General features: G+C 44.8%; 1 protein-coding gene across 1 annotated transcript in view; it reads left to right on the top strand.

Annotated features, from left to right (window-relative positions):
- The window catches only part of LOC124720346, a 175,149-nt gene that overhangs the window by 76,831 nt on the left and 75,456 nt on the right, over positions 1-22,862 (top strand). Inside the window, exon 3 of the mRNA XM_047245675.1 lies at positions 3,354-3,512. Within this exon, the coding sequence (XP_047101631.1) occupies positions 3,354-3,512 (159 nt within the window). The remainder of the gene's footprint in view (positions 1-3,353; positions 3,513-22,862) is intronic.

The raw sequence follows: 22,862 nt of genomic DNA on the forward strand, positions 1-22,862 counted from the left end.
AAAACTGAAATGGTTGTTTTGGCGGATGTTTAATATGGGCAAGCTACGTGTATGGCATTTATTGGGCACAGCACAAATGCAGCAAGAGTAATTCCCATAACATCAAGAGAACTGTGGGCCCTTGTTATTGGCTATGGTGTGGCAAGAAGATCAACCTGTGCCCTATTTTACCGCTGAATGAAGCCGCTCGACAAACCAACGGCATCATAAAGTGAAGTAGTCCTAGACTTTTTATAACTAGAAGTGTAACAGGCTGACCAGCGGACTTGAAATTTTATTGCTTAAATAACACTGTTTTCGTGCATATTGTCATATAAATAATTTTCATACGTCGTTATCCAAGTATCATAGTACCCATCGTATCCCTTTGTACGAACCGAGATAGTCAGAAAATGAACTGAAAACGAAGTTAACATAATTTATTAGATTATCAAAACTTTTGGACAATTATGTAATAATGAAATCTTTGGCTGTAGTATGACTAATGTCAGAAACAGAATGATGTAAAAGCCATTATTAATTCATTTGCTGAAAATAGAATAACTTTCATAATCAAAAATTTCTAGTAAAACTTTACTTAATTTGGACACTCAATTTCACTGTCAAAGCGTAGTTTCTAATTTATACCTTGTGGCACAATTTACAACAGTCCTTACCAATGAGTAAATTCACCCAATCTTCCTGCTTGCTACAATTACAACAGTCAGTATTACGGTGAGTAACGTAACAAAAGTTTCTATCCACAGCCAACAGACAATCGTACTGTAATTGATTCTTACCCAAGACTGCTCACGTGTATAAAGTTCAGTTTCTATTTAATTATTCGTGTTGTGGTGAGGAATTGACGACCGTTGCTTATTTTCATTAATGACATACTTTGAAAACCTTTTTTCCGAATTTTCCACTAACTACTGTTTATTAAAAATTAGTTTACGTAACAAAAACATATAAAATTAACCAAACTTTGTGTCTAATCGTCATTTCTAAAGTACTGAGTAGTGGCGATTTGGTTATAACTTCATCTACTTCTCTCGGTTTTATATTATTCTGTGAAGTAAATACCTTTTCGCCACAGATTAGGGTCATATAGAGAAGTCTGATTAGACGCAGAGACAGGAGTGTGTCAAGGGCACTGTGGCCAGTGTGACCTACGTGAATGACATCCCGCGGCCTGTAGCCATACCCTTCGTGCACAACACCCCAGATGCTGCTTTCCATCATGACAATGCATAACCGCAAGCTGCTGCACGAACACGTGCCTTTTTGGTGGCAGTGCTATGAACCAATGCCAACCACCACAGATGAACTTTGGAACCAGGTGAATGCAGCATGATACCTATACCACAGGAAGCCATTCGCGGGTTAAGCGTGTCGATGCCATCACACATGGAAGAAGGAATCAGGCCCATCGCAGTCCCTGTGGCTACTAGGCAACAGGATGCATGCTGAACCGAGGTGACTGGAGTGTTTATCATTTATGAAGGACATATTAATTAATGTACATGTCCTGTTGTAAGTAGGCTGTTTAGGTTTTTATATTGGTAACGCCACGTAGCGCTCTGTATGAAAATCACTGACTGTGCTGCGTGCAGTCTGAGGCTGGTCGGCATTGTTGCAATAGTCGTTATTGTAGTGTTGGGCAGTTGGCTGTTAACAGCGCTTAGCGTTGCGCAGTTGGAGGTGAGCCGCAAGCTGTGGTGGATGTGGGGAAGTGAGATGGCGGATTTTTGAGAGCAGATGATCTGGACGTGCGTCCATCAGAAACAGTACATTTGTAAGAATGGATGTCATGAACTGCTATATATATAATGACTTTTGAATACTATTAAGGTAAATAAATTGTTTGTTCTCTATCAAAATCTTTCATTTGCTAACTATGCCTATCAGTAGTTAGTGCCTTCAGTAGTTTGAATCTTTTATTTAGCTGGCAGTAGTAGCGCTCGCTGTATTGCAGTAGTTCGAGTAACGAAGATTTTTGTGAGGTAAGTGATTTGTGAAAGGTATAGGTTAATGTTAGTAAGGGCCATTCTTTTGTAGGGATTATTGAAATTCAGATTGCGTTGCGCTAAAAATATTGTGTGTCAGTTTAGTGTTGATCAGAATAGGTAAAGAGCGAAATGTCTGAGTACGTTCAGTTTTGCTCAGCTGTTTGAAAATCAAATAATGTAAGAGGTTTATCAGCACAGTAATTCAATAATTTTTCTGAGGGGGCGTTTCACTGTGAATGTGAATGTCCTTTCTCTAATCGTTCGAGGTGTTCTGTTTATTCTGATCATGAGAATGTTTTAATGGTAAGTTAAATATTTTGTCTGGAGAACACTTTCAATCCCAAAGCAAACTTTTTCACACACGAATTCTCAAAATTGATATATTTGTCTGTAATGCAGATCATGCTGGTATCGTTATTGCACACTATTGCTCAATTTCGTATTACTACACTACAGTCCGCCCCCAGTAACTGAGTGGTCAGCGTGACAAAATGTCAATCCTAAAGGCCTGGGTTCGATTCCCAGTAGGGTCGGAGATTTTCTCAGCTCAGGGGGTGGTTCTTGTGTTGTGCTAACCATAATCATTTCTTCCCCATCGATGCGCAAGTCACCGAAGTGGCATCAAATTGAAAGAGTTGTACCCGGCGAACGGTCTACCCGACGGGAGGCCCTATTCACACGACATTTATTTTACTATAGTACAATATTGCTTAACTTTAGTTCCTCTATTTTATTTCACTTAAATAAAGTTTCTGTCTTAGCTTCGCTCTGTATACCAGTTGACACATATCTGTTGGACCCAATGAATACCGTTTGTGGGTCTGAATATAACACGAGGAAGCAGTCTGTTACCCTTTCTCGTAGGTATTTACCACGGTGAAGCAACCCTATCAGTCACCTTCTAGTGCAGTTCGATGTCAATAGATTTTTCTCTTCAGCAGCAAACGAATGTTCAAGTCAGCTGACGAAAGGCTTTGAATGATTCACAAGTATTCCTTTACAGAGTGAAATACGTTTTCCTTCCAAATTAGTCTGGATATCTGAGAATTATCTGTTACATATCTCCTTTCTGATGAATGTCTGCAGACAACGGAAGCTGCAAAATAGTAGACACCTTTCCGTGTCTTGGTTTAAGAAAGTATAATCGAAATGGAAATCTTTTCTCTTCCCTTAGAGATTGATACAACAATTTCTTTAAACCTACTATTTGCTTTCTCCCTGTACGTAATCTGGCGTGCTTTCGAAAGAGCTGAAAATGTTTGCAGTTGATCCCATTTAATTTCCTCTAAAATTGTCTGCAAGTGAGCTGCACTGAGAATGTTTTCGTGAAGAGTTCTCTGATGATTTTCTGTGGTGTCGTTGCAGATGGAGATCACCGTTTACAAGTGGGGCAGTACTGGTGGATGGCTTAAATTTTACGACCTGACCTTCACCAAGCCATTCGACTACTTGCTGACCAACTTCCCGGCCGTCTTTGAGTACATCTGGTACCCCATGGGCATCAACAAGAAGCCCGTGCCTCCGGCAAGTATCCAATCATGACAAACTGCATGCAAAATATCCATTAAAGTGATACTTAGAAGGCTGCTATTCGTACCGGAACATCTAGAACAGCTCCATATAGTTTTATTTAATGTCATGCTTTGTGAAACTCGTTTACGATGACTTTGAGGAACGGCAATAAGAAAAGGAATATGTTCGAAATTAATCAGTTTGGCGTCTTTCTCGTGTTAAGCACCTCTCCTGCAAATTATCAGATCCTAAAACTGAAACTGGAGGCAGACGCTAATGTGTAAGGAAAACGATGTCAGTTTGAACTAGAGATGAGATATGAACAGAGAAAAACACATTACTCGCACCAGCTGAAGTTTACGGATACTTTCTTGCATGGAATGTAACAAAACTCCTTTCGTGAGAGTTTAGTTTAATTACTTTCATGGTCTGCGCACTGTAATTTCGACCTCTCGCTACGATGTGGAGAGAGTCACTTTTGCAGCTGTAATGCATGTTCTCGCCGAGAAACAAGACAACTTGCTGACCATTTGTGCGGTTGTCTTCTTAACTGTCTCAATACACTTTTTTTGTATTGTCCATCTCCCACCATCTCTCTAAAACAACACGCACGTGCCCCCGCACACACACACACACACACACACACACACACACACGCACACACGCAAACAAGGATTATTAACAACTCAAGCAGATACGATTTCAGACAGCGTTTGATGTTAATTTTATTTAGTATAAAATTCTTTACATTACTGGCTATGACGTCAAAGACCTAATCCCTTTCTGTAGTACAGTATGGATTAGTGGTGGGTAGTGTAAGTCATTTCTCCTTCTATAACTGAATTTATGGTGGTGTTGTTTCTGAACGCGATTTATTACGGAAAAAAACTTGATAAAGTAATAAATGTGCTCTGAGTCTTGTGTTGGTGTGCCGAAATCAACCGTAGAAAGACCTGCCTCCGAGATGGCCGCTTTTCCTGAGAATACGTATCACGTATGTCTAGGAAACGCCTTTCTACAATACCACTGGTCGTGTTTTTCTTGACAATTGTGCAAAATCTTGTTCAGAAAGTCTGAAGACTTCTTTTCTTCACCCATACGAAGATTTTAAGGACTTTTTTTAGTAGAATGTCAACAATTTGTTACCTGAAGACAACACTGTAATGTCATGAAACTAGTCGCGATTAGTAAACCATTTTCACTCATCTCCTGCCGTTTTCATCGTTCGAAATGCATGATTACAGCTGTTGCTACCCCTCGTACCAAGTGATTTGTAACGTTTTATACTACCTACTGAAAACGGCCCTCATTTCATTAAATTGTCCACTTGTAATGTATGAACATTTACCCACAAAAGATTTTATTTAACGTTACCTGACGTCATGTCAAGAAGACGCTAATACAGGTCAGACTTACCTTCAGCCCCGGATCTACGATAGTTTGAGACCAGAGCAAAGACGTGATATTGGCGACTTCCCGCTCCCCACCCTCCCCCTCGAGAGTTTGAGATAGACCGCCAGAAATTTAAAAAAATCGAATTTTCAAAAATAGCGCACATCTTTCTGAAGAGTATGATATATAAAACATATATATTCGGCGAAATGTAAAACACCTTATTTGGTCTGAAGTGTGCCACAGTGCAGTGCCACAACTTCATCGCAATAAAGACAAGAGAGAAGCAAGACACTACACATTTCATCAATCCTTAGGTCCCAGCATTTCTCTCTCTTATCTCGCTACAGCTTTCACGGCGTGCTTTCCTTTCTGAGAAAGAATCTACACATATAAAAAAAATTGCATCACCTCGGTTCGCAGATTTCCGGAACCTGTACAGAAAATTGGAATACAGATCAACGTAAACATCATTCCCGTCGTTTTTATTGCTCATGAAAGCCACACATTGCATGTTGTACCACCATACTGCGAGACCTTCGGAGGTGGCGGTCCAGATTGCTGTACACACCGATACCCAGCAGCATGTCCACTTGCATTGATGCATGCTGTGGAAGCGTGCTGGGCCCATAACCTAGAGGTCCGTGGATCGTAACCACGCTCTGCTACCAGCAATGAACCGTAAAATTTAACTTTCAAAATATTTTCTTATAGAATTTACTTTATTTACTAGCGATTCATCAAGAACATTAATACATTTAGTCACACTAGGTGAGCGTGGAAGTAGTTGCCAGGAAGTAACTGATGAAAAATGAAAATACTTTTGACAAATGTGAATTTTATTCCTAAAGGCTTTTTTCAAAACAGATTTAAAATTATAATCAGAAAGCACCTTCGCAATATCAAGTTACAATTTTATTTAGAGGCAGAAAGAACAATATTAACAGTATGAGCCTTCGGGCTGAGAAGCTTGCCTGCTCCCTTTCAACACGGCCGTAGTCATGACCGCTCACAACAACCTCTGAAAGAGTACACTGGTGCAAATCTGCAACACACCAGATTACTTTAAACTAAAATTTTTTAACAACTCACACAAACACGTAAACTATGCACTCCGTAAGGGGGATGGAAATGGTATAACCTAAAATGACTATTTAAATAAAACCCATAAAATGCAGAACTACATAAAATGTACAACATGCTCTACATTACACTTACACCACCTCGCAAGATGATAGGCAAGATAAAAACAGATTTCAAGAATTCGGCCTTTAAGCAATAAATTGGTTAACACCGAATCCGACAAACATGACACAGGCAGCTATTAACGTACGGCAGACTGACAGTCAGACAGACTCTAACTGCGTAACAAATGCGGACGAGAGACAGACGAGCGAGCTGGGGACGAGAGACTGACCAAGAACACAAGTAGAATTTAACAAGTAACTGAAACAACATATCACCAATCACTTAACTTCTAATAACTGCGATTTCTGGCCAAGACCTGGCACAGCACCCCAAAACGCTCTCCCGAACCGTCCGCTGCCAGCCGCTTCAACGGACGCAGGAAGGCGCGCCGATCTCCCGTCTCACGGCGTCGCAGCTCGCCCCGGCCAGACCGATGTCGTGGGTTGACTCCTGTTGCTCTCGTGTGAACCGCGAACTCACTACCCCTCGCTACACGCCGCGGACCACTCGACTCACGTGGCGACCTCACATGCGCCGACGCTCAAAGCGTACCAGTAGTCACCTCGTGTCTCAGTGCGCGACCGACCAACCGATCGATCCAACCGCCAATGCCCATTACCTGAACAAACTCGAGCAGGCTGGCGGCCTGACGCATACTAGCACTCCGGACGACAGACAGACACTAACCCCCCTCATCAACGCGGACGAGAGACAGGCCCAGACTAACTTGTCTGACCAACTGACCAGACTCGCCCAGACTGACAGACTGCCCTGGCTGACCAACTGTCTCAGACTGACTGACTGACTCCCTTCCGAGCTCATAGCGCCCCTTAAATGCACGTGAACAGGCTACCTTTCCCCTTTCCCACCAGAGGGAGACACCAAAGTTGCGATTGTCACAGCGGCGCCACCGCCAGCAATGGAGGGCGGCTGCTTTACACTATGCGCTGTGGTGCTTTTCAAAACAGCAATTTTTACTGTGGTGCACATATCCTCTTGCATTGATGCATTCCTGTATTCTTCGTGGCACACTATCCACAAGTTTATAAAGGCAATATTGGTCCAGATTGTCCCACTCCTCAACGGTGATTCGGCGTAAATCCCTCAGAGTGGTGGGCGTGTCTCTTCGTTCATAAACAGCACTTTTCACTCTATCCCAGGCATGTTCGATAGGGTTCATGTCTGGCCACTCTAGTCGCGCGATGTCGTTATCGTGAAGGAAGTCATTCAAAAAATGGTTCAAATGGCTCTGAGCACTATGGGACTCAACTTCTGAGGTCATTAGTCCCCTAGATCTTAGAACTAGTTAAACCTAACTAACCTAAGGACATCACAAACATCCATGCCCGAGGCAGGATTCGAACCTGCGACCTTAGCGGTCTTTCGGTTCGAAGGAAGTCATTCACAAGATGTGCACGACGGGGGCGCGAATTGACGTCCATGAAGACGAATGCCTCGCCAATATGCTACGGATTTGGTTGCGCTATCGGTCGGAGAAGGGTATTCAAGTATTGTACAGCCGTTAGGGCGCATTCCATGACCACCAGCGGCGTACGTCGGCCCCACATAATGCCACGCCAAAACAGCAGGGAACCTCCACCTTGCTGCACTCGCCGGACAGTGTGTCTAAAGCATTCAGCCTTACCGGGTTGCCTCCAAACACGTCTCCGATGATTGTCTGGTTGAAGGCATATGCGACACCCATCGGTGAAGAGAGCATGATGCCAATCCTGAGCGGTCCATTCGGCAAGTTGTTGGGCCCATCTGTATTGCGCTGCATGGTGTTGTGGTTGCAAAGATGGACCTCGCCATGGACGTCGGGACTGAAGTTGCGCATCATGCAGCCTGTTGCGCACAGTTTGAGTCGTAACACGACGTCGTGTGGCTGCACGAAGGGCATTATTCAACATGGTGGCGTTGCTTTCCAACGAGCCATAATCCGAAGGTAGCGGTCATCCACTGCAGTAGCAGCCCTTGGGCGGCCTGAGCGAGGCATGTCATCGACAGTTCGTCTGTACATCCTTCATGTCCGAACAACATCACTTTAGTTCATTCCGAGACGCCTGGACACTTGCCTTCCTGGCACAAAGTAACAATGCGGACGCGATCTAACCGCGGTATTGGCCGTCTAGGCATGGTAGAACTACAGACAACACGAGCCGTTAACCTCCTTCCTGGTGGAATGGCGAATGGCTGTAACTTATCGACTATCGGACCCCTTCCGTCTAATAGGCGTTGCTCATGCATGGTTGTTTACATCTTTTGGAGGGTTTAGTGACATCTGTGAACAGTCAGTCAACGTCTATCTTCAGGAGTACTGGGAACCGGGGTGATGCAAAACTTTTTTTGATGTGTGTGTTACGTCATCAAAGTTCGTGAAACGTTTTGCTACATGAAAAATTAAAATGGTGTTGCCTAACACTGAAAAAGCTGTTAATACGAGTAGTACCCAAGACTGGCGGGGTTTCTCGATTTGATTATGTCTATTTTGTCACTGTCTGCTAGATAAAACGAAACACGTCTTTTTAATATTGCAGCAGTTGTAACACTCGCCAAATAGTCGACACTGTTTTGTCACAAATGGTTATGTTTATCTACCTTATTTATATAAATAACACGACAGAATATAACTCACAAAGTACGCACATCAAATGCCTATTAGGCTTACTACAAGCAAAAATTTTATGTTAGGAGTTTCACTTTTCGTTCATAAGCTCCAATTTCTCAAGCATGAGATCAAGAAGTAGTAGTAGTACGAAATTTTTGTATACATTTGAGATCGTCGTATTCTTCCATCTAATTTGTGTGATGTTCTCGTTTTTTCTCCTTACTCGTTCTAACAAGCAATCTTATCATCACTAATTCTGTAACTATTCCTGCCATTTTAAAAAATTGTTCTCCAGTTGACTTCACTAACCCAGCCAGTATCCTGTTTAGTTATCCCGCGTCCATTCTCCGGTTAGCGTTTTTTACATGTGCGTGAAAAGCATTTTCCGCGCTATTCCGAGAATAGAATCAAGCTGCTGCTAACCGCAGACTGTACGGCTGGCCGTTAGTAGTGTAACAATCTAACAAACATTTCCTCTCAGAATTTCATTTTCTTGCATACATTGGGGAAATAATATGTAATTTTCATTACCTGAAGTTGCTGTTAGTCGCTTATTTCCACTCTGGTTGTCTGAATCTATGGACTTCGCTAAAAGTTAAAATAAGGCTTATCATTCGCACACCTAATCAACCACATAAAAAAACAGCGAGTGGTATTCACCCGTTCTCATTTATTGGGATCGGCTCATACAGCACCATCCCCCTTTGTCTGCGGGAAAGTTATTAACTTCTGGATGCGACGGGGATTCCCCTAGCAGAGACATCACGTACTGTATGCACGCGTTGAGTCAACTTATGATACGTTCAGAAATGAACTTAGAATGTTCGAAAATAAATAGGGATATGTTTCAGAATCATATGAATAATCGATACGTGGGCTGTCGCTTTGTAAAACAAGTTTTTTTCTTCAATAATATGAATTTGGCGCCCCTTGAAATTGCCGTCCTGGACAAATAACCCAGTTCCCCCCTCCCCGGCCATAGATACGGCCCTTCTTACGTTGGCTTCTGGCTTCAGTACTTCTCCACGCTAAGATTGAGAATGTTGAATAATAGAATAACTGTGAATTGAAACTCAGTGACGATACCCTGCTGCGAATATCCTGATGTAAACTTACCTCCTACAACCTGAAAGACTCGTACAAAATCCCTGCTAGTAATCTTGTGCTCAATAAATGAGTGAATCAACACGTTTGCTGAAGGCAAAATGATCCTGGGAGAGTACGCACTAGTGTGTAGCTCGTGCAGTATATGACCACCTTGCTTGTTAAATAGATTCGTTAAATGAACGCTATCAGTTTAATAATGGCAAGGAGCGTAAATAAATTCAAAAAGATCGTATGAGAGTCACTGATTACTTCAACTGGAAAGACAGCTTATGCGAGGGGCGTTCTGTACGTAATGGATTCTATTTTTTACGGTCAGTTCCGATTGAAAAAATGCCGAATTTGTCACGGAATATTCCCTCTTCAGTCCCTACGGTTTCATGAAGTTTCGGTGGGTGGCAGCAGTATATGTAACATTCAAAACGGCGTCTGTAAGAGCAGAGCTGTCATTGAGTTTCTTTTGGTGGGCACCGAGCGAGGTGGCGCAGTGGTTAGCACACTGGACTCGCATTCGGGAGGACGACGGTTCAATCCCGTCTCCAGCCATCCTGATTTAGGTTTTCCGTGATTTCCCTAAATCGTTTCAGGCAAATGCCGGGATGGTTCCTTTGAGAGGGCACGGCCGATTTCCTTCCCAATCCTTCCCTAACCCGAGCTTGCGCTCCGTCTCTAATGACCTCGTTGTCGACGGGACGTTAAACACTAACCACCACCACCATCTTTTGGTGGGAAAGAGCACCGCAAATATTCGTAGGCACTTGCCGAATGTCTATGGAGAACTGGCGTTGAACAAAAGCACGATGAGTCGTTGGGCGAGGCGCTAGTCATCACTGCAAAAGGGTCACGCAGACCTGTCCGACATCCCACATGGCAGCCGGCCGCACACGTTTGTGACTCTTGCACAGTGTCGTCGCAACAAAAATTCAAACGAAATCCTTTATCTCCATGACAAGCAAAGTGTCACTCTAGTCAGCGTATCAGAGAGGAGCTCCCAAAACTTCATTGGACTGTTCTTGCTCGTCCACCCTGCAGCCTGGATCTCGCCATCTTCCACCTGTTTGGTCCAATAATGGATACACTCCATGAGAAGCAGTACGTGGATGATAGCGAGGTTAGTGATGAAGCAAGATGTTGGCTCTGACGTCGACCATTAGAGTGGTGCTATGTGGACCTACAGGCCGTCCCACAAAGGTGGCGTAACGGCGTCACACTGAACAGAGATTATGTTGAAAAGTTCTTGTAGCGAAAAGAGTTGCGCATAATTGGTGTGCTGGAATATTCACAAAAGCAGTGTGCTCTCAGAAAAAAAAGTCTTGCATTACGTACTGAATGACCCTCGTAGTACTGGATGTGGCGCAGGTACTTCCTTACCTTAAAAAAAATCACGAAGCAGAAAGTATTGCAGATGTCAGTTTAATTCGCTTTTCTTTACATTTCTTTTTATATCCTTTTTATATCCGCCCACTTCAGTGCATCTGGAGAGTCGAAATCGAAGTTTCGTTTCAGCATCCAGCATTTCTATATGTTGGCATTAGCAGCACGAATATGGTTCTGCAGCTCACACAGGGTCTGTGGCCGATTGGTGTACACCAAGGGTTTTAGATAGCCCCATAAGACAGCCCCAAGTCGCAGCAGGCTAAACCTGGCCAGCGTGCTGGCGACTGCAGATCGCCCTTCAAAGACATGAAATGGTCGGGGAAATGTTCGCGAACGATTGTCACTGACGTCCGTTCTGTGTGATGTGTGGCACCTTCTTGTTGGAATCAGACATCCCCAACACACATTTCTTTAAATTCTGGGAGAGTAGAAGTCTGAATAATCTGGTCATAACGCTCAAAAGAGACTGTAACTGCCCTACCATTCTCTTCGAAATACCATGGGCCAATAATGTCAGTTTTGGATAATGCCCACCAGACAGTCACACTTTCCGTAGGCATGGGCTCCTCATGAAGTTCTTGGGTTTTCGTGCCACTCCAGTATGGCGTGTGTTGTTTATTCACGCATCCAGGGAAACGAAAATGTGCCTCGACGCTGAAGATGATGAGGCTGTCACGAGGCAGGTTTTAGATCAAGGCTTCACAAGTAGTTTTCTGTGAAGCGAGAATGTGTGTAGTAAGTGTGTACACTAGTCCCAGTGTGTATGCAAGAGTTTTTAAGCCCTCGTGGAGATTTCGCCTCTCTGTGCGATCAGGAACAGCAGGAGCAGCTGCACGTTTCCGTGCGCGTAGCCTGGGGGGGGGGGGGGGGTTGAAAATCGCCAGTTCTTGAAGATCCTGGTTTCTGTCCCTGTATCCACAAACACGTACACCCGCACAACAATCGATTTTCGATCAGGAAGCAACCTGCAGGCGAGATATTAAACCATTCCCTGAACCCTCAATAGACTGTGATGACAGAACGGCCATTGGAAAAGAATGATATTGCAGTGCCTGTATAGTTCAGAAGTAGGACGCAATGTTCTTAGGGACGAGCACTCTTGCATGACTAAGGAACATTGCATCGTAGTTCTGAACGACACAGGCTTTTCCTTTTTTTCCTTTATTGTTATTTTGACACCTTATGCTAAGGTAGGCCGGCAGCGGCAATACTACGCCGCTCTTCGGCCATAAATAATTCATTTATTACAAGTGGAGACTTCGAAAAACGAAACAACACGATGCATAGACACCGGTAGACACACAAATAAAAAAATACATGAAGTCGGTCACAAGTGCAGCACTCTGGCAATAACAGAGACGACAGAAACGGCGCACGTGTATGAAGGAGTACAAATGACGAAAGACTGAATCACTAACACTATGGCACACACAAAACACTGGCGACGATCTCCGGCGCGCGAATGATCACTTGACGTGTACGAGTCCGGGGACCTGCCAAAAGGGGAAAAGGTGGGGGAGGAGGGAGAGGGGAGGGTGGAGATGCCAGTGGCAGAGGAGGTGGGAGGGGGAGGAAACAAGGTAGGGGGTAGGGGAAGCCCAGGGAGAGGAGGGGGGCAGGAAGGGAGGAAGGAGAGAAGGGAGATAGGGTGCCCTCAGGAAAAAAACACAGGGTGTGGAAGAGTTGGATCAAAGTTGGTAGGAGGGTTAGATGCAGGGGATGAGGCCATCACCAGGGAGGGGGAGTTGGTGGGAGCCACCTTGGACGAAAGTATGGGGAGTGGAGAGATAGCAGGTGGGATGTGGGAGTACAGGCACAGCAGTGGACGGGGGTGGGGAAGGATGGGAGAGACGAGCAGGTGAGGGGGATCGAGTTTACGGGTGTAGAGGATCCGTATCGGTTAGAGGAAAAGGAGGAGATGCGGGAACGGAATAAGGTCATACAGGATCCACATGTGGGAAAGGAGATGGATGCAATGGGCGAGGCAGAGCGCATGGCGTTCTAGGATTTGAAGAGATTTCTAAAAGGTTGAAGGGGCATAGCAGAGGATAGGGTGGATGAGGGATTTCTAGGTGTGGAGGATGGTGCCGGGGGCCAGACCCCATGTGCGGCCAGAAAGGAGCTGGAGGAGACGGAGGCAGGAGCGTGCCTCGGCTTAGATTGTCCAGAGATGGGGGGTCCAGGACAGGCGACGGTCAAGGGTGACGCCAAGGTACTTGAGGGTGGGGGTGAGGGTGATAGGACAGCCAGAAATGGTGATATAGAAGTCGAGGAGACGGAAAGAAGGGGTGGCTTTGCCTACAATGATCACCCGCATCTTGGAAGGATGACCTTGAGCAACCACTGGTTGCACCAAATGGTGAACTGGTCAAGATGGGATTGGAGAGGGTGTTGGGAGTGGTGAAGGGTGGGGGTGAGGGCAAGGAAGGCGGTGTTTTTGGCGTACTTGAGAAGGTGGACAAGGGGTGGAGGCAGTGACATGTCTGCTGTATACACATGGTAGAGAAGAGGGGAGAGGAGGGAACCTTGGGGCACACCGGCGGAAGGCTGGAAGGTGCAGGAATCTGTGTTATGGATGCTGACATAGGAAGGACGTTGGGAAAGAAAGCACCCTATCAGACGGACATAGTTGACAGGAAGAGCAAATATTTGGAACTTGAAGAGGAGACCAGAATGCCGTACACGGTCGTAAGCACGCTCAAGGTTGAGGCAGAGGAAGATGGTGAACTGGCGTGAGTTGAGCTGTTCAGAGAGGAGATGAGTGAGGTGAAGGAGAAGGTCATCGGCAGAGAAGGACGGTCGAAAGCCACATTGGGTAGCGGGAAGGAGGCGGTGCTGGCGGAGATGCTGGTGGATGTGTCGGGTAAGGATGGATTCCAGGACCTTGCTGAAGACCGAGGTAAGGGTGACAGGACGGTAGGAGGAGACGGCAGATGGCAGTTTGTTGGGTTTGAGGAACATCAGGATACAGGAGGTTTTCCACAGCTCGTAGTAGTAGCCGGCGGACAGGACCACATTATATTGGCTGGGCAGGGTGGAGAGGAAGGAGGCGGGAGCTTCACGGAGATTGCGATAGGTAACACGATCGTGACTGGGAGCAGTGTTGCGTTTCGTGTGGAGTGTAGTGATGATATCCAGAGTGGTGATGGGTGCATTGAGTTTATTGTGTGTAATGTTGTCCAAGTACTGGAAGCCAGGAGCGAGTGGAGGGACATAGGCGTCCATTCGATCGTGGACATCTGGGAAGAGGGAGTAATCGAACTGGGGATCGCCAGTGAGGGTAAAGATATCAGGAAGGTAGGAGGCAAAGTGATTGGCCTCACTAAGGTTGTCAGGGAAGGGTTGGTCATCATGAAGGAGAGGGTAGAAGGGAGGATTTAGATCCGGTAGGGCGGCGGAAGGCAGACCAGTACTTGGACGAGTTGATAGGAAGTATTAAGACGGGTGCATGTCTGTTGCCAGTCCCGGCGTTTCTTAGCTGCGAGCAAGTTTCTGCCTGTCGTAGTTGCCCGTGGCGTCGTAGTGTGTCTGGGTCACACGTGTGAAGGAAGGCACGGTAGAGATGGCGGGATTCACGGAGGAGGGAGAGGACGGTCTGTGGGGGTAAAGTGGGATGGTGCGGGTGGGTGGCAATGGTAGGGACGTGGGCCTCCATAGCCTCAGACAAGGTCTGCTGGAGAAAGGAAGAGGCTAGGGTAAGACCGTCAGGGTGGTGATAGGCGAGTGGGTGGCTATCGAAACGACACAGGCACTGCAGTGTCGTATTTATCTCCCGACAAGGGGCAAGCGACTCTCAAGTACAATGTCTCCCCTGTAAGGGAATGCATCGGGTGGTTATAAATAAACGTTCCGTATGTAACACGTTATAACACGGGAACTAATTACCGTGTGAGTAGCATACTTGGTAGCATTAATGTCCAGAGTATGATTTCCGTGCGTCACAGCACCACCGCCCTGTTGCAGCTGCGGCCACCAGATGCCGTTACCAGCCATCGCGATTCGTAGTCTCACACACCTGACCAGTGACAGTGCACCAGCTGACGTGTCGACATGAGCTCGTACAAAAGGAGCATCACGTTACTGGTGAAGCTCTGTTGTCAAAACAAGAGTAATGTCGCAGCTGCACTTGGAGAATGTCGCTGGCCGAAAGGATTACGGAAGGGTCCTCTTTCTCTGCCCGCTGTGCAGAGCATGGTGAAGAAGTTCGAATCACCTGGAGAACTGGGCGCTGCTCTGGGAAGGACGGTTGCGCCGCAGGTGGTTGATCGACTCTCTGTCGCTATGGCAGACAACGCTGTGCGCAACTCCCGATCATCGGGCAGTGCGGTTGCTGTGTCACGACAGTTGAATATCCCGTAGTCGATTGTTCGGAAGGTGCTTCCTACCATACTCAGACGGTATCCGTACAAGACCCACATCAAACTTCCTGGCAGATTAAAACTGTGTGTCCGACCGAGACTCGAACTCGGGACCTTTGCCTTTTGCGGGCATGTGCTCTACCATCTGAGCTACCGAAGCACAACTCACGCCCCGTCCTCACAGCTTTACTTCTGCCAGTACCTCGTCTCCTACCCTCCAAACTTTACAGAAGATCTCCTGCGAACCTTGCAGAACTAGCACTCCTGAAAGAAAGGATACTGCGGTGACATGGGTTAGCCACAGCCTGGGGGATGTTTCCAGAACGAGAATACCCGCCCTACAGGAGAGAGACGCATTGAGCTCAACAGTTTCCATGCAAAATGGGGCTCACCGCACGTCACTCGTGAAGTTCTGCTTCTCCCAAACACATTTGGAAACGATCGAATTATCAGCCAGTTGTTTCCAACTGCTTGCCCAGCACAATCATCTGATCTCACTCCCTGTAATTTCCGGTTGTGGGACTACCTGAAGGATAGGGTTTGCAGGGAACATTCAGACATGTGCTGGTCTGAAGCGCAGAATATGAAGAGAGGTGTCCAGCATACCTACAGACATGCTACGTTCTGCTTCGCAGAATGCAATCGTGAGCTTTCAGACTCTTCTCGCCAGTGATGGGTGCGATATTGAGCCCCTTTTGTAATGGTAGTGGTGTGTAATGGTATGATGTAGCGTAGCATCATATTAAAAGTGTTTCAACTGAACAGATTCTGCATTATTTCTCTTCCTGATGTCCTTGACATTAATGCTACCGAGTTTGGTCGTTGTACACTTATTAGTTTCCGTGTTATAACGTGTTAAATAGGGAAAGTTTATTTATAACCACCCGGTACATAGTAGATGTATGAGTACTGACTGTAGACACGTAGCAGAAGTGAAGGAAGTATGGAAGTTTGGGTCTGGCTGTAAATCGTGCTCACATTGCGTAATGGTAAGGCTACTGCTCGCGATAAGTGGGAAACCTAGGTTCGATTCCCAGTTCGACACAAATTTGCGTTGCCCTCATTCCATTATACTGCTGATGGTTACCCATGTTCGCAACTGCGAATACGTTTCATGTGTTGGGAAAGTAAGTCGCCCTCTCACTCGCTGAATGATCGCCACTGAACTGACCTTTAAAGTAACTTTAGGTCCTGCCGTTTCGAATATGCTCAACCTCACACAGGAGGGAGGAACGGCCGCCATATTGCGCACGTTTCAAATAAGGAAATGCCCGCACCGCACTCTGTACATACACGCATGGGTACTTAAGGCGCTCAGTCCAGAACCGCGCGACTGCTACGGTCGCAGGTTCGAATCCTGTCTCGGGCATGGATGTGTGTTATGTCCTTAGGTTAGTTAGGTTTAAGTAGTTCTAAGTTCTAGGGGACTGATGACCATAGATGTTAAGTCCCATAGTGCTCAGAGCCATTTGAACCATTTGAACCAAGCATGGGTACCAATACCTGGGGGCAAGTTGCGTCACGCTCCGTTACCTCTCAGCTAAAGGAAAATATGTAGTGTAGTTAGTCATGTAGTCAGGTATTTTGTCTGAGTATTACGCAGGTTTTTAACACGGTTGGACCTGGAACATTTTTGAAGCTATTTACTAATCGCCATTTATTTTCCAAGATATTACAAATACTCCTTATCCGAGGTTTGGATCGACCCTAGAAATTATGTAAAACTGTGTAAAAGAACTTACAAATTTTACATGAACAACCTGAGAGCCTACACTGAGATGACAAAAGACCTGGGGTAGCGATGTGCACATATACGTATGGTGGTAGTACCGCGTACACAAAGTATAAGAGGACAGTGTATTGGCAAGGCTGCCATTTGTACTCAGGTGACACATGTGGAAAAGTTTCCGACCTGATTATGGCCGCACGGCGGGACTTTGAAGGGGGATTGGTAGTGGGAGCTAGAAGCACGGGACATTCCATTTCCGAAATCGTTAGGCAATTCAATATTCTGACATCCGTAGCGTCAAGAGTGTCACGAAAATACCGAATTTCAGGCATTGCGTCTCACCACGGACGAAGCAGTGGCCTATGGCCTTCACTTAACGGCCGAGAGTAGCAGCGTTTGCGTAGTCAGTGCTAACAGACAAGCAACACTGCGTCAAATAAGCGCAGAAATTAATGTAGGAGGTACACCGAATGTTTTCGTTAGGATCGAGCGACAAAATTAGGCGTTAATAGGCGATGGCAGCAGACGACCGACGCGAGTGCCTTTGGTAACAGCACGTCATCGCCTCCGGCGCCTCTCTTGGACTCGTGACAGTGTTGGTTGGACCCAAGAGGACTGGAAAACCGTGGCCTCGTCAGATGAGACTCGATTTCGGTTCGTAAGAGCTGATGTTCGGCATCGAGCGTGGTGCACACCCCACGAAGCCATGGAGCCAAATTGTCAACAAAGCTCTGTTCCAGCTGGTGGTGGCTCCATAATGGTGTGGACTTTATTTACGTGGAGTGTACTGAATCCTGGCTGTGTTCGGCTACTTGGAGACCATTTGCAGCCATTCACGGCCTTCATGTTCCTAGAGAACGGTGGAATTTTCATGGATGACAGTGAGCCATCTCACCAGGCCACAGCTATTCACGATTGGTTTGATGAACCTGCTAGACAGTTCTTGCAAATGATTAGGACACCCAGACCGCCCGACTTGAATCCCATCGACAATTTGTGGTACATAATCGAGAGGCCAGTTCCTGCACTGCCAACACCTTCGCAATTATGGACGGCTATAGAAGCTGTGCGGCTCAGTATTTCTGCAGGGGACTTCCAAAAACTTGTTGGGTCCACGTCACATCAACCTCCTGCACTACTCCGGGCAAAAGGAGGTCCGACAAGACATTAGAAAGTATCCCACGACTTTAGTCACCTTAGTGTGTACGACTTCATAATGAAGAATATACCCGTAATGTGTTCAAGAAACTGACGAAAATACCAAGTCGCTTGTGATTCAGTTGTGCTCTAAAGAGGAAACGTATCCTGGGCTGTCTGAATCGAGACTGCTTGCCCCACAGTACAATACATCTGGAACAGAAACTCTCGTAATAGCTCGGTACAGAAGTGAACTGTTTGTCCTCAAATAAAATGCCGAAGTGAACTATGCAATGCGTTGGCTCATAAACCATAGTTCATAAACAGAGAATGCGGGAAGCAAGTCTCAGTGTGAAGTCTCACATACAAACCCAGGTGGCAAAGCAGACAGTATCTCTGACTGTATACATCAGACAAGCAACAGATTAAGACAAGACAAAACCGTTTCTGTCCAATTCTGACACCAGACATTCGGATACCGAACATTCACATACTATACATTCGGATACCATACGTTCAGATACCAAACTTTCTGATATTGTACGTTCGAATACCGTACATTTCGATACCAAGCATTTGGATGCCATATATTATGATGCTGTACATTCCGATGCCATACATTCAGATACCGAACATTTGGATGCGAACATTGGGATACCAAACATTCTGATATTGTACATTCGAATACTGTACATTTGGATACCAAACATTTCGATACCATATGTTCAGATACTGTACATTCAAACACTGTATATTAGGATACCAAACATCTTGATACCTACGTTTGGATACAAAGCGTTCAGACACCGTACATTTGCATATACACATTTGGATACCGAACATTCGGATCCCAAACATTTCGATACCGTATATTTGTATACCATCCATTTAGATACTGAACATTTGAATGCGTACATTCGGACACTGAACATTTGGACACAGTACATTCAGATTACGAACATTCGGATGCCATACATTCAGATGCTGCGCATTCGGATACCGTACATTTGGATACCATGCATTCAGATACTGTACATTCAGATACCATATATTCAGATACCGTACATTAGGATGCTGAAGATTGAGATACCCAGATACCAAATATTCGGGATACTGAACGTGTTGCACTTGCACAGCCTGCACTAACCTGTTAGTGGCCGACACACAGCTCACTGAAATATGTCGCTTAGACTTCCCTCCTCTGCTGCATGCACTGAAGATGCAGATCAGTGGGCGAATATTAGAATATTAAAAGTGCTGGCGAGTTAGTAGATGCAGAAAATGTGAGAAGCTGAAAGTTGACGTATGCTACAGGCGACTTTCAGTATTTAGCAGCGAGATCTCTTCACCATAATATTTGTGCCTGTCTAGAAGATTACTATGAACTGCAGTATAAAATGCTTTTGGCGATTCACAGTCGATACCAGTTTGAAATAATTCGCCATTTTATATTTTGTATAATCTGATTTACGTATTGGAAAACAGCATATTCTGTAGAGACAACATTTCGAAGTATAAATGAAGATCGACGACCTTATTTTGAGACAGGTGCATCATACTTCTTGCATACATAATCGTTTCTACTACTTTCTAGAGTGAGGTAAGGAGTTGACAGTCGTTTTTTATATCTGTCTTACTACGTTTCCTGTTGAAAGGTCTGGTAACAATATATTTCAGTCCATCTGGAAATATGCCATTTGACAGTGACATATTGCACACGTGTCTGAAGACACGGTATTTAAAATGAGGAATAAGATTTTAGTACTTTACTTGAGATATTATCAGTTATGAGACAGTGTTTTCTGTTCGGAAAGTTAATGATATTCTCTATTTTATTTCTTTTGCAGAGCATAGAGCAGTTATGAGATGCCTGCGTTCATCTGCACTGCTTATGCAAATATTCTGTTGCTTTATCCTTTGAACTCTGATTATTAAATTCATTAGCTACCTAACAGCTCTCTTATTGGGCAGCTATTTTCTTTGATAAGAAAGTCCTTACAGTCCTGAAATGATTTTCAAGGTCGAGTTTTAACAATTGTCCTCATACATCTAATTTATTTATTTGATTTGCGAATTTTGTCATTGTCAATTTTCTCTTTTCATTCTTTAATCGCTTCCCTTATGATAGCTCAGTATTGGTTGTTATATGAAATCAATCCTACGTCTTCGTTTGGCATGAACTTTTCATATAATTTTGTTTTATGTTCACATGATATTTCTATTACTTTTGTAATCCCACGCTTTTTGAATTTTTGTAACGCCACAGCTTCTTGTGTTCTGGCGAAAGCAGCTGTTGAAGTTTGAAACACATCTGTCAGTACATAAAATTTAGTTACTGTGACCTGTCACATTAAACATATGTCTCTGTTGTCTGTTCATTAATTACTCTAACTCTCCCGCACAGCACGACTTCGTTGTAATCTGGTTTGTTATTGACCATGGTAAGTTGTGCATCAGTAGTAGAGGCACCATTGACCGTTGGGTAAACATCTGTATCACTGATCAACTACATATATATTGTATGACAGTGTGCTAGTTTCATGTGTAGTTCTGATGGAAAAATTAACAACAGAACTCAGGTTATATGTGTTAAGTTGCATTCCAAACTATTTAGCAGAGTTTGAAAATACCGCTTCAGCTGTAAATTCCTTTATTTCCACACGACCGGTTTCGGAATGCTATAAGCCCATCCTCATGTGTCGTAGCTGTGCTCTGGTCCCCGAGCAACGCGTGTACCAGGCGCGGTGTGCTGCCTATGAGCGTAGAACAGGGAGTAGCGGATAAAGTACTTTACAACTGAAGCAGTATTTTCAACCTCTGCTATAATGCTCAGTTGCGGATGTTCTTCCTACAGGATTGTTTGTCAAAATATTTAGTTTCTTCTCAGTCACTTTGAAATTTTACATCAAGATCCGCACAGAGTACCATTTGCTTTCGTTTTATGCTATCTGGCATAATTATGACCCAAATCGTCTGAGAATTATTATAAATTTCCACGTTTGGATCTATATACTTTAAAAAAGATAAATGACTTTCTTCAATGGTAGCCATCGACGAACAAAGGATTTCATTTCTTGAGGTAAGCATAAACTACTGGTTTCAGTAAACTTTTACTTGATGTCACTAGTAAGCTACATGACAGATTCTTCGCTCTCCATATTTTCCGTTCAGTAATAGACCAATAATTTTGAATCCCCTTTGTTTAATATATACTGTATATTCCTGCATTTACGTGATGCTCAGACAGACATAGTGCATCTACAACATGTAAATGGATGAAGCTCCCTAGCGTAGTTTTTTGATCTTCTGGACTAATGATGCACCACTGTAAGCTTACTTAAACCAGTTTTTAGGAAATGAAACAGATTTATTCTGTAATGTTTCAGTAATGTCTCTGAATGGCTTACCTCTCTCGCCTGTAATTGCAGGAATTTTACGGTTGGTGATGGTATCCCATCTCCTAAAATTTAGAGTATGAATTTGGTTAATTAGTATATTCCTACTACTCTTAACCAATGGCCCAAGTCTTGTGTGTTCCCATCTCCTAATTGCAGCAACCGGCAAGACATCAGTGTGACCCTTTTTGAAGTCAACAACAACTCTAGTACTTCCTAGTTAACTCGCCTGAAAAGTTTATTCATCTACGGTTGATTATGCCACTCAGAACCTAAACAAAGCCCACGTATGTGTGTGATGTAGCTTGTCGGAGTCAATCCTGATACTCTCTCCAGTTATTCGCAAGACTGAGGTCTCCATTCCCATTTAGCAGTACCTAGTCACCTCTGTCGAAATCCCTATTAAATGCCTCAGAATCGACTCTTGCCAGGGACAGCACTAAGTTTAAAAATACTTGTGTCCTGGTACCCTGATCCTGGTTTTTCCTGCAGCTGCAGGCCTACACACGTTCCAAGACCGCTATGCAGCAGCAAGTCCTTTCTATTGCTACACACCTTACCTTCCGAAATGACTCTTATCAATGGCCTGGCGCTTCCCTCTTCCTTCTAAAACTGAATGAGTCAAATCTTCATCTACACATACATGACTAATCTGCAATTCACAATTAAGTCCCCTGCAGAGGGTTCGTCTAAGCACCTTCAAGCTACACTCCTGGAAATTGAAATAAGAACACCGTGAATTCATTGTCCCAGGAAGGGGAAACTTCATTGACACATTCCTGAGGTCAGATACATCACATGATCACACTGACAGAACCACAGGCACATAGACACAGGCAACAGAGCATGCACAATGTCGACACTAGTACAGTGTATATCCACCTTTCGCAGCAATGCAGGCTGCTATTCTCCCATGGAGACGATCGTAGAGATGCTGGATGTAGTCCTGTGGAACGGCTTGCCATGCCATTTCCGCCTGGCGCCTCAGTTGGACCAGCGTTCGTGCTGGACGTGCAGACCGCGTGAGACGACCCTTCATCCAGTCCCAAACATGCTCAATGGGGGACAGATCCG

Source organism: Schistocerca piceifrons, chromosome 11 (assembly GCF_021461385.2).
Source record: "Schistocerca piceifrons isolate TAMUIC-IGC-003096 chromosome 11, iqSchPice1.1, whole genome shotgun sequence".
In the NCBI taxonomy this organism is placed as follows: domain Eukaryota; kingdom Metazoa; phylum Arthropoda; class Insecta; order Orthoptera; family Acrididae; genus Schistocerca; species Schistocerca piceifrons.